Below are 21,554 nucleotides of genomic sequence, written 5' to 3' on the forward strand. Positions count from 1 at the left end.
TGATAGGTCAAGGGGCAATGGGTTTAAACTAAAAGAGGATAGATTTCAATTAGATCCAAGAGAGAAATTCTTCATTCTGAAGGTGGTGAGGCACTGGAACAGGTTGCCCAGAGAAGCTGTGGATGCCCCCTCCCTGGAAGTGTTCCAGGCCAGGCTGGATGAGGCTTTGAGCAATCTGATCTACTGGAAGGTGTCCCTGTCTATGGCAGGGGAGTTGGAACTAGATGATCTTCAATGTCCCTTCTAATCCAAACCATTCCATGATTCTATGACTGTTTATCTGCATGCCCTCATTTACTGTAAAATTTAGAGTTGCACTTACTCCTTTTATGGTACAGGCTCCTTTCACTCCTTATTATGACAGTTTATTTCTTTAAAGTTTACACTATTTCCCACTGCAGCCACCCCCTCCTCCCCCCACATACAAAAGCTCTTTCCTACCTGTATTCTCAGGAAAAACAGGTTCTATGCCAACCCCATGATCAGAAGGTGCAGCTATTTGGGCAGGATCTCTGAGGTAGATTCCACGGTTGCTGCCGACAGTAACTGTAAAGCCTATGTTACTTGTGAATGATGAATTCTGAATGAGGTAGTCATAGGCTTTATCAACCTGTTAGAAAGAATACATTCTAAATTAATCAATTTCAACTTTATATTAAAGATAATATTCATAAATTACTATTAAGTGTTCAGCAAGCACAGCAACAAACAGTGAGGTAACTCACGTGCTACCTCAGCTACACTGATTGTGCCTTACATGATACTCAGCACAGAAAAATGAGGCAATATTTTCAGTCTGCAGCATCTACACAGAGTACAGAAAGTCAAGACTTTTTTTTTTAAAAAAAAACACCCTCTTTTGCTATAAATCCATCAAAAGATGCACAAAAGTTTTCAGATACAACTGGAGAAGAGGAGGTTCTGGGGAGATCTTCTAGCAGCCTTCCATTACTTAAAGGGGGCCTACAAGAAAGCTGGAGAGGGATGTTTTGCAAGGGTGTGTAGCAATAGGGCAAGGGGTAACAGCTTTAAGCTGGAAGAGGGGAGATTTTAATTAGATCTAAGGAAGAAATTCTTCACTGTGAGTGTTGTGAGGCACTGGCACAGGTTGGCCAGAGAAGTTGTGGATGCCCCATCCCTGGGAAGTGTTCAAGGCCAGACTGGATGGGTCTTTCAGCAACCTGATCTAGGGCAAAGTGTCCCTGCCCATGGCAGCGGGGCTGGAACTACGTAATCTTTAAGGTCCCTTCCAATCCAAATCATTCTATGATTTTATAACTTCAAAGACAAAGAGGACTCCAAAGGCCCAGAACTACTACATTAATTTAGATGCCTTTTTCATATGTGGAGCAACATTAGTTACACATTTAAACCTTTTATACAATACAAGAAGTCCAGTAGCTCATAAGAGACAGGCAATATGAGATGCCCATAGAAGTTTTAAATATTGATATGAAATAAGAGAACCAGGTCATGAAATCCAGCCCTAGATTTAAGCAAATAAGCTGTCACAGTAAACTCAGATGACAAGTTCACCTTTTTGTTTCAAAAAGGCACTCTTTCATCTTGTTTTCTATTCCACTGATTCCAAAATCCTACATTCTCTTCTACTTCACAATGAGACATCTTCAGCAGCAGAGATTACGGCACTCTCCTTTGGGAGAACTGGACATATCACAGCCTTGATCTCCCAGATCAGCGTTTCAACCACATGTGTTAACACAGGCTTTAATCACAGACTATCAAATCACAAGATGACTGGTGCATTTCATTTTTCTGTGGCAATGTTTTTTTTGATATGGCTACCACTATTGTTGCCTTCTGTATCAAACTCAGTGTTACAGACGTGCTTAATGGATGTTAGGTACTAGGTTCTAGCACCTCCAGAATGTGAAGTTTAGGACTAAGCATTTAACATCTAGCATCTTTAAGCATGAGAGCAAAATCTCAGTACCTCTATTTGGCTAGGATGGGAGTGACTGCAGGAAAAAAAAAAAAACAACCAAACAAAAAAACCCAGCAACAGCTCTTAAAGAACCTAAGCTTATGCACAGAAAGACTGTCATTCAGTATGCCTTCATCATACAAAGGATAATATCTCAGATTTCCAAGCTACTTAGAAGTCCACAGGATACACTGAACACTCAGACTTTTCAATGCAGGCCCAGAGCAAAATCATCACACAACTGCAGCTGTACTGCTTTGTGAATCAGCGTGGGTATCTGTGTTTTCACTGCCCAGAACTTACAGATCCAGCTTTTGTCTACACAGAACAAGTTCATTTCTCTCTGACAATAGCATAAAAACATTTTTGAACATTAAGACAGAATTTAGGCATCCAAATCCATATGTGGGTGATAAAAACCCACATCCCACTTTTATGTCCACATATATTTTTCTTCAGCTTAAGAATGTGTCTAGTTAACACATTTATTCTACAGTAACCACATTCTGAAACTGAAAGAACCATCTCATTCCTCCTCCCCTCCCACTACATTCCCTTCTTCTCCCTTGATCAGATCTGAGAATCAAGAATCATCTAGAAAGCTGCTCATTTTTGTGAGTTAGTTTTCCACTGGCAGTTATTTTGTTGGGGGTTTTTTTGCTAGCAAATACCTGAATAATACCATGTCCTTGTGCAAATACTTCTATGTTTTCAGCTTTCACTGCAGTGTTTTCTAAAGCTCTTCTGACAGAATGAACAGTGTAATGAATATCATTAGCTTTGAGTCCTGAAATTAAAAATAAGAGTATTATTGGACATAACAAAAAAATCTGAAAGTTAGAGGTGGTTTTTTTTTAGAGGAAAAAGTATCTAATATCTTTTAGACTATGTATTTATATTTGACATTGTAACACATTACCTGACAATACTAATGCAATGCCTCCACATGCATTGGGAGAAGACATGGAAGTGCCATTCATGAGTTGTGTTCCTCGCAGAGTCCAGTTTGGAACAGAAGCAATAGCACCTCCTGGGGCACTGATGCTGACTCCAAGGGCTCCATCAGTGCTAGTGTTAAAACAGTATGGTTGAAAAAGAAACATTTTTTTCTGCACACTTTAAGTTATTCGTGCACTTAAAAAAAATTTAGCTTTAGGGAACATTTACAAGTATACTGCTCCACTAAATCCATTAACTCCTTAAACCCCCTAAAAAGCATCCCACTGAGTAGCAATTTAAAACATCACATTGATCATCAGCTGCACCTGTTTTACAGCGAAAGTTTTCTAAACTTTCACTCCTTCGATACTCTTCACCAGGCTTCAGTTTAGTCAAGAGAATATCTTCTGGGATTTGAATCAGAAAATGCATGCAAACAAACCTATTAAATACTTCAATACACAAATCAGTATTCTGCATGGTCTATTTAACAGTTATTATTTTTTAAAGGAAAATAGTAAAAGGAAACAGAAGACTAGAAGAGATACAAAATCCAGATCTCTAATTTTCCATGTTGTCACTTCATTATCATGTCAAATTCTGAATTACAATACAGAATCTGAGACAAAGAGGGCAAGGGGAGAAGACAAAAAAAGGCATGTCAAGAGATGGATCAGAATCAACTGGGCCTAAACCACTTTTCTTTTTTTCCCAAGCATATTAAAGAACAGAGTAAGCATCTATGGCACAGTTAAAGCAGCATCTAGTTTTCAACTGTATAAGCCCAATATACTCCACTTTCCTCAGTCTGGATAGACAAAAACTGCACTACCTGAATAAGATCCCCGTTGTGCCTGAGTGATTAAGTTCTGTGGAGAAGCAGGGTATTTTAGGATATTTACATCTCACACTAATAGCTTCGTATGTCTAAAATCTGTCTCAAATCAGAGTACTCTCAGTATGATACTGTAATGTAACTTTTGGACATATTTTATGACAGCCCCAGGTTCTGTCTCATGACACTTCTGGCCAAGCAGCGCACAGTCTATCTGCCTGAAAGCTTCTAGTGCTTACTCAGACAGATGGACCTCCCATTCCCAAGCCTGCTCCTGCAAAAACTTCAGGAACTCTCCAGTCACTTGCTTGTTGCACCCTACACAAGAGGAATCCCCCTTTAGCCACACTTGAACCTTTCAGCTGAAAGTACTCATTATATTTTACATCTCTAAGTGACAAAGCACACAAAATATAGTTTTTATATATATGTGTGTATATATGTATGTATATCAATATTAATTATAAATCTTTCTCCCTTTCTCAGCTGAAGGCAGAGAATTTATTTCTCTTTTCCCTACATGAAAGATGACAATTCCACATAAAAATGTTCTTGGAACAATATACTTGCCTGTAAAGATACAAACACCATGACAGCTAACTTTAAAGACGAATGCTAGTAGGGAAGCATTTGCTATGTAACCAGCAAATAAACCAAGTACCAACCTTGAGCTATGATTTTTTTATTCTTTCCTTTACCCTATAATATTGTAGGCTAAACTATAAAAGACAGTATACCGTAACTCCACAACTGGCAAGAACAATTCTAAAGTCTAAGCACCGGCAAAACTCAGGAAGAGATGCTATTCTCTTTTTCTTCTTTTGGCTACCACGTTACTATCAAATGCTTTTAGACATGAAATAAAAATTGAAGTTTTACTTTCTTTTTTTTCTAAAATTTTCTTTTATATACGTTTGAGATAATTATCTGTAACATGAGGTAGAAAAGCATTTTTTTCTGTCTATCTACATCCCTACTGGACTCAAGCAAAACCCTTAAGTTGTGCTATCACAGCAATGTCACTAAATCCAGAAGTAATACCACTGCAGTAGCAGTATTTCTGTTCACCTTCAGCAATAACAGAACAGTTAATTTCACTACACTAACTCAATGAAATAAATGCTATGGAAAAAAAAAAAAAATCATCTGCAAAAACAGATTTCAGAAAAAGAACAAATTTCCAAAGAGCTTTTCAACAATTTTTGTCACCTGTGAATAGGTCTGCACTCATCAGTTACACCTTCCTGAAACCTACAGGTTGTGCCGAGGCAGTTCAGTGGTCTTTCTCCTCCCCCAGGAGTTTTAGACCCTGACATACAAAGGCCTTCCAAGAACAGCAGGCTACCTACATTCTTCCCATAGGAAAGAAATACTTTTATTCTGATATTAATGACTAATTTTTAGATTTTGAATTACATAATCTGAACCCCAAAGTAGTGGATTTGTTTTTTTAGTATAACCTACCTAGGCCCTCTGGATGACCAAGTATATTGATTTGCTGGCAGTTTTTCTCTTAAAGAGTATTCAGCAACCATCATGTCAGGTGACACATAGGCACCAACACCTGTAAAAAACATTCAGCATTTTAGATGTACAATGAATTTTTATTAAAAGCAAAATTAAAATATTTCTTTGTTTTAAATTCATTATGCGAAGAATTTCTAGTTGACACTTAAAAATGGAAACACACATTTTCCATCTCATTAAATTAGGTACTTTTACAAAGCAAGTGTAAAGCAGCATGCTATGCATTAACAATGCTGATGGTCATACTGTATAATATTAAAATATTATGTAAGCTTCAAAGTTTCCTTTTCATTCCACTAGAATAGAATGTGTTTACTTTTTACAATTCTTTCTCAACAGATCACTTTTACATGTCTCCACTGTCTCCTGCCATCCCTTTGGCTGCGTTTACACTGTTACAAACTACACCAACCATACCTCAAAACAATCTGTGTGAATTGGTTCATGCTGACATGGCTCACAGCTACACCACCTGGAACAGATGGCCACATCCACACAGCTCAAACACAGCGATGAGACAGTCATTACTTTCCTGTATGCCAGTTCAAAGCGCCCAGAGTATGTTACTGCTTACGTTAAAGCCTCCTAAAGTTGTGTTTTTAGAACATGATGTCAAGGATGCACATTGCATCCATGCCGTGTACCTATTGCAAAGTGTACAACCCCTTTTCTTGATGGAATGAGCACTATCAGGATGGTAGAAAACTACCATACCAAGCTGACAAACAAATTTGGCAAGGTCCATGTTCATACTGTCTGTGTGAACTAAGACAACCCGACAATTGTATTTTGCTTTACACTCAAAACCAAAAAAAACCACACCCCTATCTGTTTCATTCCAGACAGAGGACAAGGAGCAAGCTACTTTGCATGCAGAGTGAATGACGACCCAGTCTCTAGAATGATATAACATGTAAGCTAAATTGACAGAGTAGATGCACTGCATGAGCAAAGACCTGAATGCAGACCTGAAAAGAGCTGTTAGTTCCAGTTTCAACCCCCAGGCTCAGTAGTAGAGTAACTGCAGAATAACTTTTGGAAAGTAGTCAGCATTAATTCTACTAGCTGTCCTGAAATAGTGTGTCTCAAACTTTCAAGCCTAAATGCTAGTCTCCTTGCATAAGAATTCTGAGACTTAACAAGTATCTCGTCTAATGCAGTAACACAACATCAGAGGATTTATATAAAAATTAAGACTAGGGAAGTTATTCCCAAATGCTAGACATTGTGCTAAGTCTTACACTTCAGTCTTTCACTGAAATACCAAAAAGATACACTAGCCCACCAGAACAACTAATTCTTATGCCAGTAATAGACCTGCACAGAAGTGGCTCTGCAGACAACAAAATTCTCCCCCTAGAAGAACTTGCCTAGGTCATGCCATGGGATTATTTTATATGCAAATTAAAAAGCTTTATTTCATTACAAATAAAAATTAGAGTATCTGATGAAGACAGATGATCTAAAACTGGTTCTGACAATTCAGAATGCATTATAAGACTTTCCAGAAGATTAAATAGAATCTGACTTGCTTATGGTTTTTTACAAGTTGCATTTACCAGCAGCTAATGGTCTAAGTGAAGTGGTGTGCAGTTACAGTTACAAAATAATCCTGGAATCTTCAAATAGGTCAGATCACAAAGACTCTTTTGAAAATTTTATACATAGCCAGATCAAATCAAGACCACCCGTCTCCTACCTCTGTTTTCTACATAAGTAAGATCTTGAATTGTAAGATGATAATAATCTAAATTTTTTTATATCTAAGCATATAGCAATTGCCTCTCAGAATTAGTCTTCTAGCCCAGTAGTCTTTCATATTTTTTTACATTTAGATCAGCAATCAGTGATCTCAAACATGTAACACAAGTAAAAAGCTTGAAAAGACAGAAGCTGAATACTGTCAAAGTGTTTTTTCAAAAGAAATTGTTTACCTATTACACTAGATGTAGTCCCACCAGGACATCCTACTGTAGAGAGGCAAGGGCCATTGTTTCCTGCACTCGAAACATAGATTACGTTGTGTTTCCACACTGCTTCATTAATTACTTCACAAATTCTCCTGATGTAAGAGAGAAAAAAAGTAGTTATTTAATCAACAATATTGCTTTTTTCCCCACAGGGCAAAACTCCCATTCCTAGCAGAATCTCTGTGACCAGTCACAGAATAAGGAATACTATACAGCCTGCTTCCCACACCTAGCAGAGGCGGTTTCAATACAGAAGCTGACCATGAAAAACATCACCTAGTTTTAAAAAGCAGTAACAGTTATGTAGTAATATTAGGACTTAAAACACCCCCACAGATTATATAGTGTTCCAGATACAAAAATTCTTTATTATTCTAAAATATTCTTTGTATTATAAATCGATAGCACTTTGATAGGTCTACCTAACTTTCAAAGACAGTAAAAAAAGTAAACTGCAACAGTTTAATGTATATGAATCATTTGGGCCTGAACGATTCATTCTTACTGACAGTTCATTCACGCAAAGCTCAAACAACATAATTCCACTTCTGCGATATTAAAATACTTAATATTAACCACAGTAGTACTCACCCAGAATTTGGCCAATGTGTTGCCTCTCCATAGCTATAGTTGACAAGATCACATTTGTATTTTATTGCTTCTATCATCTGATAAAGTAAAAATAAGAGCCAAAATACATATTAGCCATAGAATAAGTCACTTAAAGAATGGCAAAAAACATCTGCTTAAATTGATCTGCTACAGATCTAAGAAAAGGGGATAAATTTGACTCTACAAAATAAAATTATTTAATTTACTTCAATCAATTATTTAAGTGATATTTTCCCAGTGAACAAACAGAATAAAAAAATAACACTCCCTGAACAGTCTTATTCTTGCCATGTTCTAAGCTATAAATTAAGACATTACCCTAAGAGAAAACTGCAGACATCGTTATTATTGTCTCAAATGCCTGTCCTCAATAACATAGAATTCTCCTTTCCTAAGCAGTTTGGTTAAATTCCAAAAAGTCACAAAAACATTATTGTCCATATTCGTGTTGCTACAGTAAGATATTCTATGGGCCACATATGAAATTTTCTATTCTCTGTTCCTGTTCTTGTATAAAATTTTTCCCCATCAACTCACTACATGAAAAAGGTCTCAGGGCTTTCGTCATTAAAAAGGAGTGATATTTTTCCTCACTTCAAAGAAACAGAGTGAAAAAAAATTCAGCCACATGGGAAGATACTAGTCTCAACTATAGAATACTTAAGTATTTAAATAGTCTAGAATAATCTAAGTATCTATAAAAAAAAATACACTCACAACACAGAATAAGAATTTTAAATAGGCATGCAAGTAATTTAGCCTACGTGTCAAGCTAGCCAAACACACTGCAACTCTATCAGTCAGAAACACCCTGTAAGTGCTCTATGCAACAGAAGCCTTGTTTGATATCAAAAACACCAGTCTTAAGATATGTTTTAAAATATGTTCTGGTTGGTTTTGCGGGGTTATTTTTTTGTTTGAGATTTTTTTTTTGCAGGGGCATTTGGTTGTTTTGTTGTTTGGTGGGTTGTTTTTTTTTTTTGCGCTGTTGGAAATATTCTAGAACTATAAAAACATGTCCTATAAGCAAGTAGAGCAGGAAGTGTTTCATAATATTCTACAACTAAGTCACACTGTGGAGATTAACCATTTATTCAGTGAGATACTCACAGCTCTTATTAGACCGGTGCCAGTTTCCATTGTACTTAGTCTCGTATCGCCGATCTTGATTGCAAGAATCTGAGCTCCAGGAGCCACACCATTTCGTTCTGGTTCTTCTGGAAAGTATCCAGCTGCAATACTAGCCACGTGTGTTCCATGTGCTCCTGAGCAAATGAAAAGTTGTATCACTGCATGTTTAGTGAACTTCATTTATACAGCTCAATTAATTTTAACTTATTGAGCTGTAAGTATATAAATCCAGTTAGCAGTCTGTCACAAGTGGTGTTCCCCAGTGCTGAGTACTGGGATAAGTTTTGCTTAACATTTTTATTGATGATCTGGACTAAGGGATCGAGTGCAACCTCAGTAAGTTTGCAGATGACACCAAGTTGGGTGGGAGTGTTGATCTGCTTGAGGGAAGGAAGGCTCTACAGCAGGATCTAGACAGGCTGGATCAATGGGCCGAGGCCAATTGTATGAGGTTCAACAGGACTGAGTGCTGGTCCTGCACTTGGGTCACAACAACCCCATGCAATGCTACAGGCTTGGGGAATTGTGGCTGAAAAGCTGCCCGGCAGAAAATGACCTGAACATATTGGTCAACAGCCAGCTGAATATGAGCCAGCAGTGTGTCCAGGTGGCCAAGAAGGCCAACAGCATCCTGGCTTGTATTAGAAATAGCATGGCCAGCAGGTCAAGGGAAGTGATCATCCCCCTGTACTGGGCACTGGTGAGGCGGCACCTCAAATACTGTTTGGTTTTGTGCCTCTCATACAAGAAAGACATTGAGGTGTTGGAGCGTGTCCAGAGAGGAGCAATGAAGCTGGTGAAGGGTCTGGAGCACAAGTCCTGTGAGGAGTGGCTAAGGGAAGTGGAGTTGTTTAGCCTGGAGAAAAGGCTGAGGGGAGACCTTATCGCTGTTTGCAACTACTTGAAAGGAGGCTGTAGCGAGGTGGGTGTTGGTCTCTTCTCCCAAGTAACAAACAATAAGACAAGAGAAAATGGCCTCGAGTTGCACCAGGAGAGGTTTAGATTGGATATGAGGAAAAATTTCTACACTGAAAGGGCTGTCAAGCATTGGAACAGGCTGCCCAGGGAAGCGGTTGAGTCACTATCTGTGGAGGCTTGTAAAAGATGTGGCATTTAGGGATATGGTTTAGCGGCAGACTTAGCAGCGTTAGGTTAATGGTTGGACTTGATGATCTTAAGGGTCTTTTCCAATGTAAATGATCCTGTGATTCTACAAAATGAGCCCAGGGTTAAATCACTTTACTTAATAGATGTCATATTATACTAAGAAAAAAAAAAGCCAGTAAACAGTAGTAATCTGCAAAACGAAAATACAGCTTTCTGAGAGGAGAAAGGAGGCAGCAGGTGGACAGAAAGGAAGGACTAGCTTAATTCCACTAAAAAAAGTTACTCAGAAGGCTCAACACTTCCTACTCAAAGTTATGAGAATTATACCTGAGATGATTCAGAGGGAATTAAGAAAAAACACAGAAATAAAGCTGCTCAGAAATATAAAAAGGAATCTCTCAAAAAAATTACCATTGATTTAGAAAGCAGAACTGCTTCTGTAGTCTAGAGACGTGATAGTTTCATGAGAAATTAAGAGCATTTTCCAAAACAAAAATACATCCATACCACCTTAACCACTCAGGATGCTTCCAAAACAAAACATCATTATAAGAAAGAATACAAAAATATGGAGTCAGAGTGATTGGAGCTACAGCTAGTGACACCTCCATCACAAAAGAGTTCAAATAGACCAAAATAAAGATTAATATCCCTTTTTCTCATAGATGTCATATTTAAGATTTTTAAATTGCACAAGCATAAAGGACAGCAACTAAAAAAAAATAAAATCAATCAACACTCTACATTAAGAAACAAAATAAAATTGGTATTTTGAAAGAAGGTTCTCTCTGTTTTAGGCTTTAAGATGCAGGAACATGTTAAAGAGTACCTAAGTATACACTCTATGTGTACATGCATATGAACACAAAGCTGACATTATTTCAGAAAAAAACGCAAGCAAGATTGGTAACGAGCTGTTATTATAGGTTTAGTTCAGGAAATCGGAATATTGATCTTGATCATCATAGTAACGAACGCTGTATTAAAACAGCTGCACTGATTCATCCCAAGTATCAGAATCAGGACCCAATACAAATTGCTGCTTCTCATGATACCTACTCAGCAGCAAAATCTTCTTAAGATTACTTGCATTTACCTCCACTTGTCACAATAGAAAGAAGGTTTCCATCATCGTATATATTCACAGAATAATTCAACATCTCAGATGTTCCAAAAGATCCATATTCCTGAGCCTCTTTATAGGTTCTCAGCACTGTACAGCTAGTTAAGTCGCCACTCTCACTTGTATCTATGCAGGCTCTGTTGACAAAAACAAAAAAGGCAATTTTCGAGATGCTGTAAACTTTGTTATCTTCCTCTCTTCCTTCCCAAAGAGTACCACAAAGACTTCAAGAAATCTGGATCTGTGTTTATGGTATCTTACATATTTAAGTCAATATTTTTAAACCTGGTTGTTTTCATTTTGATTCAGAAACGATAAAGATCTCCAAATAAACTGTTTTTCAAATGCTACTAAATTCCAATAAATCTGTCTTTGAAAAGCAAGCATATGGAAATTCTGGCAATTTCTTCAAGGAAAAAAATTTTACTAAAGCTAGCTGTTCTGTGCTGGTACACAAACATTTGAAGCCTTACCCACTGTTTTGTATGATGCAAATTATCAGTCAAGAAAAGTGCCATATTATATCCTGAAGTTTGTGCAAAGACTTCTGTTCTGGGTTGGTTTGTTTGGTTCCCCCCCCTCCCCCCTCCCAAGCCTTTCTTCTATCACCAATGGATACTCAAAGCAATTTTACCATGCCTCAGAGGAAAATCCCACAAGCTTACACTTTCTATCCAATAAGACTTCATTCTACCTCATCTTCATTTAGGATCGAAACTTTGTCATGAAATTGAAGTGATATAGCAGGATTATTTTTAAAGCGAATAATGTTTAAGACCCCTATACAGAGGGTAGATTTAAAAGTTAACACAGTCTTCCGTACAAGCTGTTGTTTTATGTGTAGAACAAGATATTTTATATAAGTTTAGGCACTTACCTCCAAGTCTCACCATCATTCCATACTAGACAATCATACACTGGGCCAGGATCGCTATATTTTTTCTCAAAAGAATTTAACAGTTCCACTTGATTTTGAAGTTCTTCCTTTATTAGCTTATTTACCTAATAAGGCAACAAAAATATGGTTACAGTACCTCTAAAATTATTAGAAGATAGCTAATCCTATATTCCTTTCTGATGCTATATATTTGCTCTGTTACTTCATCAAGAAGGTAAGACTATCCTAGGAGTCAAACATCTAGAGTTCAATGGTCTTCTATTCATTTTTGGCCTATTAAGTATAACTACTGCTTTCTGGTTTGGGTTTTTTTTTGAGGGGGGGGGGTGGGGCGCGGGTGGTGGTGTGGTTGGTTGGTTGTTGTTTTGTTTTTGTTTTTTTTTTTTTTTTTACAGATTGTTAAATGATACAGAAATGACCTGTGGCATTTCTGGTACTTCATTGAAATAGTACCTAGCTTAAAAAAGAAACACCACATTTAGAAGATTCCATCTGGGAACACAGCAAGGATAACAGCCTCAAAAAAGAACATATTAAAAGTATAACTTACTAAAAATATGAATTGAAATAATACCCTTTTCATATCTGACAACAAGTTTAGAAAGTTAACAACGCTAAGCAAATCAAACAACCATCCATATAGTTTTAAATTAATCAGAAGATAAACTATTAAGTTTTCTGTCAAAATAATCACAAATATCTTTCCTTTGCTCATCTAATGAAATATTTTAATCTTCTCCAACAGTAACAAATTATTGCCAACAACAAGTTTACAAATTCATTTAGACTTATACAAACCTGGGAGGGAGAGCTATGAGCAGCATCAAATTCTTCTTGTTTCCTACAGGCCTCTGCTAGAGCCAGTCTGTGAACAGGATCCCAGAGCTTCTCCTTGCGTTCTTTCTGTAAAATAAAACCAGGATCCTCAATATACTGACAAATACATATGTCAAAGTATGAAGACTACAAAAATAATTTGAAAACTCTGATTTGAGACATAATGTCTAAAAAAGTTCAATACAATGCTATAAATAAACATCAGTTGTTACAAAGAAAAGAGAAATGGCTATCAGTAATTTCAGATTTTTTTGCCTCAATGCACGACTGTGAGGAAGACCACCGGGCCACCTCCTATTGTTCTAAAAAAATCACAGAAGAAATAGGTCATATCAAAACTACACAAAAAAAACCAACAAGATTTAAATCAATAGACTTCTCAAGTGCTGGCTAGCAGCCTATGTGTGTTAGCAAACCATATATTGTAGTTTCCTAGAAAAACATAAGTATCGGAACATTGAAATATGACTATACACCAGAAGCAAAATGTAATTTTTTTACCTGAATCCTCTCCTTAAGAGCTTTAGGATAGATATCATAGCCATTTTTTATGCCAATGTGGTATTTGCCTGAAGGATTTACCCAGTTTGCTGGAATCTACAGAGAAGTATATTCAGAAATAGATTAACAAATGGATAAAGAAAATAATAAAATCAATCAACCGTGTTTAAGAGAGCTTAGCAGAACAGACTTGAAAATATCACCAATTTAATTCCCTGTCTCCATGACAGTAACTACTGGCCTAAGTTTCAACAACATGACACAGCAATTCTGATCCAGTTTCAAAGGAATCAGTATCAACTCATGTGACACCACCATTGACCATCTTTAAGTATCAGTTGTCCCCATAATCCACTTTTAAATATACAGCCCCAGTCGTGACTTTATTGTATACAGGTCTAGGGAAATAATAGCACTATAAATGAAAAGAAGCACCCTAGCATGAAGTGGTGCTATGGTTAGAGGTCATGACAAACATCTGAATGTCTTAATTTCACATGTTGCTGCAGTTTAGGCTTTCACTATATATCCACTATTCCTAGAAATAGCAAAAGAGAGTGACAGATTCACCCTTACAATCATATTCTATGCAAAATTCAGAAGCAAGCTGATAGCACAGAGAGATCCAAAGATTTGATGCCCACATATCACCTCAAGAATATAACCAGCCAACCAAGAACATGTCAGTAACAACAGCAGTTCTATGTAGCTGAGACCTCTACTAGATCTCATCATATCCTTTCTGAAAGCCCTACAGCATTTCTGTTCTATTCACAGTAAGAATGCAGTGAGCCTAGAGAACTAAGTCCTCACAGCTTTTTCAGTCTCTAGAACTACTTACCACAAGCTTAACGCAATTCCTCTTGTAGTTTACACAAATGTGGAAAATACTAGCACTTTTAAAGACAGAACTGTTTGATGTTTTTAAAGCATGTTACGTTTTCTTCAGCCAACTTCCAAAACTGTACCAGATACTAATTTGAACAAAGAGTAATTAAATGATTATCAAGCCCCCAACAAAACTCCGTACACACTCTCATTCAGCTACAGAGAATATGTAATATAAAGACATATGAAAAGTAAAAGAAATGTCAAGCTATCCGTACAAAGATGAGCAAATGCAGTACTAGTTTTGGACAAGATCTGGTTAAAAGGAAGTAAGTTCTGCAGAAACCAAAATAGGTGCTATATTTTTTGTTAAACAAGAAAGAAAGAAAAAGATGCCCAGAGGTGTCTCTGTACCACCAACTACTCACCTTTAAAGTTCTTCCAGAAAGACCAAGAATTTCCCCATCTTTAGGTTCTACAATGGTACAGGTAGTTACATCACCACTGCCTGTTGTATCAATTATATCAATTATCTTGGGCTTACCATCAGTTGTAATCTGAAGATATGAGCACAGAAAAATTGAAAGCGTAGTTGAACAACATACAAACCAGAAAATTTTTCTTTTTTTTTAATAAAAACATTGACTAATTTTCTTAAGCACCCAACCGCTAACTGAAAGATATAAAACCAGCTTGATATTAGTTAAATTTTCAATGAACTAGCAAGGTGTCCATCTTTCTGGTTTATACAAATACACTGACTCATTTCTAAAAATGTTAGAATTCTGAGAAACAAGTAAAAATATTGTATCAATAAAGCACAGGAACCTCAATTTAAAACCAAGCCAAAATTTGCAAAAACTACTATTTGTTTTCAAATGATTTGTTGCATTGCTTCCATCTCACCATTCTGGCCAAATTTCACAGCAATGAGTGCACAACTCTAACAAAATGAAAGGTGCTGAAGTATATGCACTCATAAGCTTGAGTCTCTTAAATGAGCTTAAACCTAAACACGTTACCATCATCTTATTTTTCCTGTTTCAAGGATTCTGCTTCATGTTTTAATCAATTTGAAGTGTTAGGAGCTATGGCTATGTATACTTAATACTGTATAAGAAGTACGGCCCAACATAAGAAGAATATGGAGCTGCTGAAGCGAGTCCAGAGGAGGGCCACGAAGATGATCCGAGGGCTGGAGCACCTCTGCTATGAAGACAGGCTGCGAGAGTTGGGGCTGTTCAGCCTGGAGGAGAGAAGGCTCTGGGGAGACCTTCTAGCAGCCTTCCAGTACCTAAAGGGGACCTACAAGAAAGCTGGAGAGGGACTTTTTACAAGGGTATGTAGTGATAGAACAAGGGGCAATGGATTTAAATTGAAAGAGGGGAGATTTAGATTAGATCTAAGGAAGAAATTTTTCACTCAGAGCGTGGTGAGGCACAGGAACAGGTTGCCCACAGAAGTTGTGGGTGCCCCATCCCTGGAAGTGTTCAAGGCCAGGCTGGATGAGACTTTGGTCAACCTGGTGTAGTGGAGGGTGTCCCTGCCCATGGCACGGGGGTTGGAACTAGATGATCTTTGAGGTCCCTTCCAACCCTAACCATTTTATGATACTATTTTTACCAGGGTGAGGAGAAAGAGAGCTGACTAGCTAAGAAGAGTTTACAAGCACAAATTTAAAGCTTTCTTAAATTAAATGAAAACTAGCCCCGATTGACTTTGCAGTAGTTGCAGTCAACTAAACAACATCAAAAAAGAAACCACTAACCTACCTAAAAGTTCCTTTCACCTAGACAAACCTTCTACACTATTACCAAGAGTATGATTAATATAATTTATTTTTTTTAACATCTAGCAAAAATACTCCACGTTATCTCCTTGTAATAACATGCTTCATCTAGTAGGTGTCATATGAGTTTATTCAGCAAATAAACTATACGCCATATACAGTAGTATTTGCTCGAAGGGCAGTATGAATTCGGAAGGATGGAACATCTCTCCTGGGAGCTGAGAGAGCTGGGGTTGTTTAGCCTGGAGAAGAAAAGGCTTCGGGGAGATGTTATTGTAGCCTTTCAATACTTAGAGGGAGCTTATAAGATGGGGACAGACTTTTTAATAAGACCTGTAGCAACAGGACAAGAAGCAATGTTTTTAAACTAAGAGAAGGTAGATAAGGGAGAAAATTTTTACAATGACGGTGGTAAAACATTAGAACAGTGTTTTTATCACATCTCAACAAATAAGGATAAATACTACCAAGGCCTCAAATTCTCATTGTTTAAAAACGTACAGCCCCTCAAAAAAACCCAAAACACCACCACCACTCAACCAAAAACCTAAAAAATAAAACTCAAACACACCGAACGGAAAAATATCAAGCAACCAATAAAACCAGGTTTAAACAGCTGGAAAAAAACAGAACGAAACCTCCAAATCCAAACCCATAGCAGCCATAAAAAGGGCATTCGTTTCACTTCCCAGAAGGTAACAAACACTCCTTTTGAAGAGGCTTGCTAAGGAAGAACTTCCATTACAGAAACCAACACTGTTACTCTGTTCATAGAAATTCACGTTCAGTTAAGGAAACTGTTAAAGCATGTTAACCTGGTAAAACATCTACTGCACAACAGTTACACGGTAGTAAAAATTTACTTGGGAAACACAGCGCGCAGGCACTCAAACTATATAATTTTCTAGTTTTTGAAATTAGTGCCTTCAAATGCCAGTCTCCACTCACAGAAAAGTCAAGAACTGCTCCAATAATAAATCAACTGCAAGCCAAACCCGAGATTAACAGAATCAGACATTTTCCAATATGCCTCCAATCAAAGTGAATTATTCGGTGATCAAAGCCCAAAAAACAAAGAACGAAAATGTAATCCAAGGTGACTTGTATGAAGTAGACAAGTTACACTGCAACAGGTGGCCAGAACACAGATTTACGCTGTAGTGAGCTTGGGTAGCTTTAAAGTCGTTCCCCAGCCAGGAAGACAACGTGCAACACCTACGCTACACGGCTCTTCGCCTCCTAGCTGAACGGCAGGTCCACACACGCACGTGAGTTTGTGCAACGAGAATCAACAAACCAGAGTCTTTCAGTCAGACACAAGAAACTTAGAGTTTCAGCTGCAAAGGTCTAAGGTTTGGTTCCTAACAGCAGCAATCCAGACAGGTTCACGGTCAGTTAGTGCAAGTAACCGATAGGGCTGCTTCTGCCAACACGAACTGTTGCTTGGCATACTGCCCACCACTCGTAACGCTACCGTGAAACTCAGAGTTCAGCTAGGATTTCCTTTTCAAGTCTTGTAATTCTGAGGGGGGTAGAATCAATTCCCTTGTGTGAACAGAAAAATCCTGAAGTAATGGATTTATTACAGACAGAAGGTATGTTTTAGTACCTTTCACATTAAAATTCAAGAACCGAAGAACTTTTATACAATTAAAAATATTTTATAGTGTATTTATAGAAAAATCTCCAATCCTGCCTTTAATACCATGGTTTGCCTACAGCCATTTGAAAAAATAAATCAAATAGTGTACTCGTCTATAACTGAAAATTATTCTGTTGTTTATACATTTTAGTCTGAAGTTTAAAAAACATACTTCCATGTTAGCTCTGACTTCGTAAAACAAATAAATCAGAGAATTGAGCAGATGAAAAATAATCTACCTGCATAAAGTAGAGGAGCACCAGTATCTGTGATGATTTCAAATTAAAAGGCAAAGCCAGATGCATTTAACCATGTTTTTGCCAGACCATACAATGTTACTGATTCCAACCGACAGCTATTGCAGCAACAAGAGATGAACAAGTTCTTCAGCACTTTGGTCACAGGACAGCTGATCATCATCACAAATAAAATAATTTTCAAGCTTTTTTTTTTTTAACTCAATGATGAAAAGCAAGTCAAACCAAACCAACTGCTACTGCTAAAACATCTTCTCATAAAGGTACAATGTAATTTTAATAAATAGTAATTCTAACAGGTGCTTCACAAAATAAGCAACATTGCAAGAAGCACAATTATCTATCGTGAAACATAACAAGAAATGACAACAGCCACAGGGAAAGGACAGGGTGGGGTTGAACAAAGTCTGTACATACACAACCAACAACGCTCCATTGAATGTACCTTATCTGTCCACCTAAAATTTTATCAGTCACTGTGCCTTAATGAGGAATTACAAGCCATGACTCAGCACATAACAATAGGAAACAGATTCTACCAAGAGGGCTGAGAGGGGAAAAAGAAATAGCATGAAAGAAGCTGAACTTTACAGTTGACATTAACAGGTGGAGTGTAAAGCAATGGAAGATGAGGTGAAAAGAGTTCCCTAAAAGGCACCAGCTACTCAGAAATACTCAGCAAGAAAAGGAAAGTGAATACAAGTTAGATTAACATTTTGTGTAGCAAAAAAGCAAGCCAACCAATAGAAAAATTAAATCAATTTAAGAAAGTTTGTTAAGCCCAGCAACTATGCTCTCCATAGCAGCAAGTGTCCAGGGAAGAATATAAACATAATGCTACTTCCTTGTTAAACCCTGTCCCCAAATCTTTTTGCCCCTCAGCAAGTGATTGTATGCCATACATATATTTATGGTATCAGTGTTTACAAACCGAAGCATAACATCAACACACACAAAAAAAACAGCTTAACATTGTCCCAAGGTTAACTACTTGTTAAGAGTACAGCTACACTGTCTCTCTGTCTGTGCCCAGGACACTGCCTTATTTCACAGAGGCAAAATGTAAACTGCCTAACACTCCACAGAGTGAGGACATCCTCTTGCTGAAAAAAAAAAAAAAACACAAAAAAAACACACTTACAAAGCTATTCTACAGACTGCGTGCTACCTAAGTCCCTTTCATAATTCCCTGTACCCTATGCAATAAGCATCCCTGTTCTGTAGGTTACCCAAGTAGTCCAAGTCAGGTGTATTAAGTGGGTAGTGTGGAAAGAGCACACAGCTTCTTTACGCTTCTTTTTCTCCACCATCCCTGCAAACTCACTCTCACCCACTGCAAGACGAATTCCACACCCCACTTCACCCCTCTACAAGTCTTTTACTTCACTACCTGAAATTTTATCCTCCACATAAAGAAAACAGGTTGAAGAAAATTGGTATGGTCAACACTGAGATCATGAGAGTTCATAAGTATTCCTTATTATCCCTCATGAGCCTTGGGTTGCCTATCTCACAACAAAGCTTCCCTCTACTGCCCATAAACTCATGCTTTTGTTTTGATTGACCACTCCTCATTCATAATGTCTAGAGATTTAGGTTTTTTTGCTTTCATATGTGAAACTTCAGAACTATGCACATCTTGTTTATATTCACATCTTCCTAACTGTCTTTTACTACCTTCTGGTATACCCGTGGTATTATCTTGTTTAGTTTTTGTCTAGCTTTCTTTAAGCTTCCTAATTAATATTCCATTTACAACCTTTTGTCAAAGGCACCGGTTTCATTCCACCTTAAATCAATCGAACTTACAGCTGTCCATTTCCTCCTTTCACCCTGCCTGTCTGCTTCACTCATCCTTCCGCTTACCTGAACCCCTTAAGGAGTCACTTCAGAACACTGAACTAAAGATCTGCCAGAGTCAGGTCCCTGAAATAAGTCACTTAGGAGTAAAACCTGCCTGCGCCAAAGAAAGGACAGAAACCAACACAAGCCCTGCTTAGCTTAAAAAAAAAAAAAAAAGAGTATCCAAGCGAGTTGCATACAACTCTCTGAATCATTTCTCAAGGCTTGCTTTGCCACATCTGAGAGAAAACATGTTGACAAGAAATTGGAAGCAGTAGTGACATAAAAGGCCACGTACAAACTTATGCGACAAAGAAACATTAAAAGACAAGAGTTAAAAGAAATAAGGAAGTGCTGAGAAACGCCAAAATTGAAGTCACACACAGAGAAACGTACACATCTGAGACAGGGATCATAATGGCAATCACTGCGCGACCTGAGTTACGAAGCTAGCAGAGCCAAAACAAGCTGCCAGAACCAAATTTGATACAGATTGTTACTGCAACATAACACGCGAAAAGTACACTGAGAGAGGTATGCTAATTTTGCCAGAAAGACACTTTACATGTAAAAGATGTAAGCGGCTGCTCGTAGCCTCCAGCTACCTACTGTGGAAGTAACGCTCGTGTTTAGCAGAAACCCAGAGGTACCCCTTCATAACGAGCCGCACGGGAAAGAGGACAGACGAAGAGATTTAAGCACCGTGACACGCCTGCGAACGGCTTAAAAGGGGGATCCTTACACAAACACCCGACGCGACCGGCGCGGAGCCCCCGCCCGCAGGATTCCCCCGCCCGCCCGAGCCCCAGCTCACGCGAACGCTCAGCGGGAGCTGCGAGCAACCAAACAACGACGAGTCCCCGGGACAGCCCTCCGGGGACCTCCCTTGATCCCGCCGACGCCTCGGGCCGCTCGGGGACCATGGCCGCTCCCGCACGAACGCCCCGGTCCCCAGGGAGCGCGGCCGCCCCTGACCGCAGAGCCACGGGGGCAGGTTCCGGCAGGGCCCGGGTGCTCCCGCACACCCCGAGGGCCCTCCCGCCGCCGCTCCCCGCGGCCGTGACTCAGGGCCGCCGCCCGCCCCGGCGGCTCCTCCTCACCGCCCGTTACCTGCATGCCCGGCGCCCCCGGGTCCACGCCGGTGTCCAGCACAGCCATCAGCACCCCCCGCCCGTCGAAGTCGGGAAAACGGGCGAGGAAGGCGGCGGCGCCGGTCTCCTTCTTGGGCAGGAGACCGTGGAAGGGGAACGGCTCTTCGGCGGCGGCCGCCATCGCGGGAGCGGGGACCGAGCCGCGCGACACCAAGGCTCGGCCAACAGCGGCGGCTGCGGGTGGAAGGTGGGAAAGGACAAGGGGCGACGCATGCGCCATGCCGCCCCACCAATCGCGGGAGGGACGAGCGCTCTCGCGGCCCGCGGCGCGACCGAGCCGGCGCCGAAACGACCAATAGGGCCGCGCGGTGGGCGGGCACTCGCGACGGAGCTGGCGGGGCCCGCGGCGCGGGCAGCCAATCAGAGAACAGACGCGCTCCGCTCGCCGGAACCCGGGAGCGGGCCGTGCCGCGCGGGGCGGCGCGGGCGTCCACGGCGGCCACGTCCCGCGGCGACGGGGGAGCGGCTCGGAGGGGCGGGAGTCGCCTCCCGGGGTTTGCCGGCCCAGGGCGGCCTCAGCCCCGCTTCCTGGTGGGTGGGACGGCTGCGGTCTCCGCGGCGGGTCCGGCCTGCCTCAGGGCTGCTGTCTGGCAGCGGCCCGCGGCGGCGGCGGGTGCCCT

General features: G+C 39.6%; 1 protein-coding gene across 1 annotated transcript in view; it reads right to left on the minus strand.

Annotated features, from left to right (window-relative positions):
- The window catches only part of TPP2 (tripeptidyl peptidase 2), a 58,427-nt gene extending 37,372 nt beyond the window's left edge, over nt 1–21,055 (minus strand). The window contains exons 1-13 of the mRNA XM_086620013.1: nt 20,894–21,055; nt 14,682–14,810; nt 13,426–13,521; nt 12,886–12,990; nt 12,067–12,191; nt 11,163–11,326; nt 8,939–9,093; nt 7,808–7,884; nt 7,181–7,308; nt 5,184–5,283; nt 2,865–3,013; nt 2,617–2,732; nt 442–610 (exon numbers count right to left, since the gene is read on the minus strand). Of these exons, the coding sequence (XP_086476139.1) occupies nt 442–610; nt 2,617–2,732; nt 2,865–3,013; nt 5,184–5,283; nt 7,181–7,308; nt 7,808–7,884; nt 8,939–9,093; nt 11,163–11,326; nt 12,067–12,191; nt 12,886–12,990; nt 13,426–13,521; nt 14,682–14,810; nt 20,894–21,055 (1,675 nt within the window). The remainder of the gene's footprint in view (nt 1–441; nt 611–2,616; nt 2,733–2,864; nt 3,014–5,183; nt 5,284–7,180; nt 7,309–7,807; nt 7,885–8,938; nt 9,094–11,162; nt 11,327–12,066; nt 12,192–12,885; nt 12,991–13,425; nt 13,522–14,681; nt 14,811–20,893) is intronic.
- Nucleotides 21,056–21,554: the final 499 nt, after the last annotated feature.

Source organism: Tauraco erythrolophus, chromosome 1 (assembly GCF_009769465.1).
Source record: "Tauraco erythrolophus isolate bTauEry1 chromosome 1, bTauEry1.pri, whole genome shotgun sequence".
Classification (NCBI taxonomy): Eukaryota; Metazoa; Chordata; class Aves; order Musophagiformes; family Musophagidae; genus Tauraco; species Tauraco erythrolophus.